The 2500-nt window shown below is 45.7% G+C and overlaps 1 protein-coding gene across 1 annotated transcript in view; it reads right to left on the bottom strand.

Moving 5' to 3' along the window:
* LOC122132206 (nesprin-1-like) overlaps window positions 1–2500 on the bottom strand; it is a gene marked incomplete at its 3' end in the record, with an annotated part of 18082 nt that overhangs the window by 14236 nt on the left and 1346 nt on the right. The window contains exons 3-5 of the mRNA XM_042707030.1: window positions 2323–2424; window positions 1721–1840; window positions 931–1131 (exon numbers count right to left, since the gene is read on the bottom strand). Of these exons, the coding sequence (XP_042562964.1) occupies window positions 931–1131; window positions 1721–1840; window positions 2323–2424 (423 nt within the window). The remainder of the gene's footprint in view (window positions 1–930; window positions 1132–1720; window positions 1841–2322; window positions 2425–2500) is intronic.

Genomic DNA, 2500 nt, shown 5'->3' with positions numbered 1-2500 from the left:
TTAGAACACTTTAGAATAGAGTTCTGAGTCTTTAGAACACTTTAGAATAGAGTTATATGTCTTTAGAACACTTTAGAACACTTTAGAATAGAGTTATGTGTCTTTAGAACACTTTAGAATAGAGTTATGTGTCTTTAGAACACTTTAGAACACTTTAGAATAGAGTTCTGTGTCTTTAGAACACTTTAGAATAGAGTTCTGAGTCTTTAGCACTTTAGAACACTTTAGAATAGAGTTCTGTGTCTTTAACACTTTAGAACACTTTAGAATAGAGTTCTGTGTCTTTAGAACACTTTAGAACACTTTAGAATAGAGTTCTGTGTCTTTCACACTTTAGAACACTTTAGAACACTTTAGAATAGAGTTCTGTGTCTTTAACACTTTAGAACACTTTAGAATAGAGTTCTGTGTCTTTAGAACACTTTAGAACACTTTAGAATAGAGTTCTGTGTCTTTAGAACACTTTAGAACACTTTAGAATAGAGTTATGTGTCTTTATAACACTTTAGAACACTTTAGAACACTTTAGAATAGAGTTCTGTGTCTTTAGCACTTTAGAACACTTTAGAATAGAGTTATGTGTCTTTAGAACACTTTAGAACACTTTAGAATAGAGTTATGTGTCTTTAGAACACTTTAGAACACTTTAGAATAGAGTTCTGTGTCTTTAGAACACTTTAGAATAGAGTTCTGTGTCTTTAGAACACTTTAGAACACTTTAGAATAGAGTTCTGTGTCTTTAGAACACTTTAGAACACTTTAGAATAGAGTTCTGTGTCTTTAGCACTTTAGAACACTTTAGAATAGAGTTCTGTGTCTTTAGAACACTTTAGAACACTTTAGAATAGAGTTCTGTGTCTTTAGAACACTTTAGAACAGAGTTCTCTAAGGTTAGTTCTGATGAACTCTAAGGTTCTGCTGGACTCTTACCTTGTGTTTGTCCAGGAGGACCTGCACCTCGATCACAGAGCCCACACTCATCTTCTGGTCCGCGGCCATCTTGTCCTGCGCCGTGTGAACCAGTTCCGCCAGGTCCTGCAGCGCGCGCTCGTATCGGGCCTTCAGCGCCACCTCCTGGGTCAGCTCGCCGCGCCGACACCCCACCATCTGGACCAGCTCCTCGTACGAGTCCTGAGCAGAACCGGGGAAGAGAACAGGACAGAACCTCATCAGCCCGGACACAGAGAACACACACACTGCAGAACAGGACAGAACCTCTCAGCCCGGACACAGAGAACACACACACTGCAGAACAGGACAGAACATCGGCCCGGACACAGAGAACACACACACACTGCAGAACAGGGGAACATCGGCCCAAAGAGAGAGAGAGAGTGTGTGTTCTGACAGAGAGAGACAGAGTGTGTGTTCTGAGAGAGAGAGAGAGTGTGTGTTCTGACGGAGAGAGAGTGTGTGTGTGTTCTCATAGATAGTGTGTGTGTGTTCTCATAGAGAGTGTGTGTGTGTTCTGAGAGAGTGTGTGTTCTGAGAGAGAGAGTGTGTGTTCTGAGAGAGTGTGTGTTCTGAGAGAGAGAGTGTGTGTTCTGAGAGAGTGTGTGTTCTGAGAGAGAGAGTGTGTGTTCTGAGAGAGTGTGTGTTCTGAGAGAGAGTGTGTGTTCTGACAGAGAGTGTGTGTGTGTGTATGTGTGAGTGTGTGTGAGTGTGTGCGTGCGTGCGCGTGTGCGTGCGTGCGTGTGTGTGTGTGTGTGTGTGTGTGTACCTGCAGCTTCAGCAGCTCCTGACAGGAGGCCTGGTCCAGCTGGAGAGTGTCTCCTCGGCTCCTGAGGTCCTGAACCCGCTGCTCAAACTCACGCAGGCTGTCCTCCGACTCCAGCACCGTCTGGCAGAGAGACAGGTTTATATCCCTAACCCTGGGAGGAGTGTGTGTGTGTGTGTGTGTGTGTGTGTGTGTGTGTGTGTGTGTGTGTGTGTGTGTGTGTGTGTGAGACAGGTTTATATCCCTAACCCTGGGAGGAGTGTGTGTGTGTGTGTGTGTGTGTGTGACAGGTTTATATCCCTAACCCTGGGGAGGGAGTGTGTGTGTGTGTGTGTGTGTGTGTGTGTGTGTGTGTGTGAGTGTGTGTGTCTGTGTGGAGGACAAACCATTACACACTCAAGGTTTACCAACATTGTGTGTGAGTGTGTGTGCGTGTGAGTGTGTGTGTGTGTGTGTGTGTGTGTGTGTGTGTGTGTGTGTGTGTGTGTGAGAGACAGGTACACATCCCTAACCCTGACCCCCCGTCCTACACAGAAGCTCCTCATTCTGTTTCTGTAATTCAGCCATGATGAAGTGGTCAAAGCAGCGATCTGATTGGCTCTTACCTCCATCTGTCTGGAGGTGGGTCTGTCCAAGGAGCCAATCATCTTCTGCTGCAGCTGGGACCTGCTGTCTGATAGGGCCGAGGAGAGCCGTCTCAACTCCGCCTGCACACACACACACACACACACACACACACACACACACACACACACACACACACACACACACTGCTGTCTGAGA

This window comes from Clupea harengus, unplaced genomic scaffold (assembly GCF_900700415.2).
Source record: "Clupea harengus unplaced genomic scaffold, Ch_v2.0.2, whole genome shotgun sequence".
Taxonomy (NCBI): Eukaryota; Metazoa; Chordata; class Actinopteri; order Clupeiformes; family Clupeidae; genus Clupea; species Clupea harengus.
This window is presented reverse-complemented; position numbering and strand designations above follow the sequence as displayed.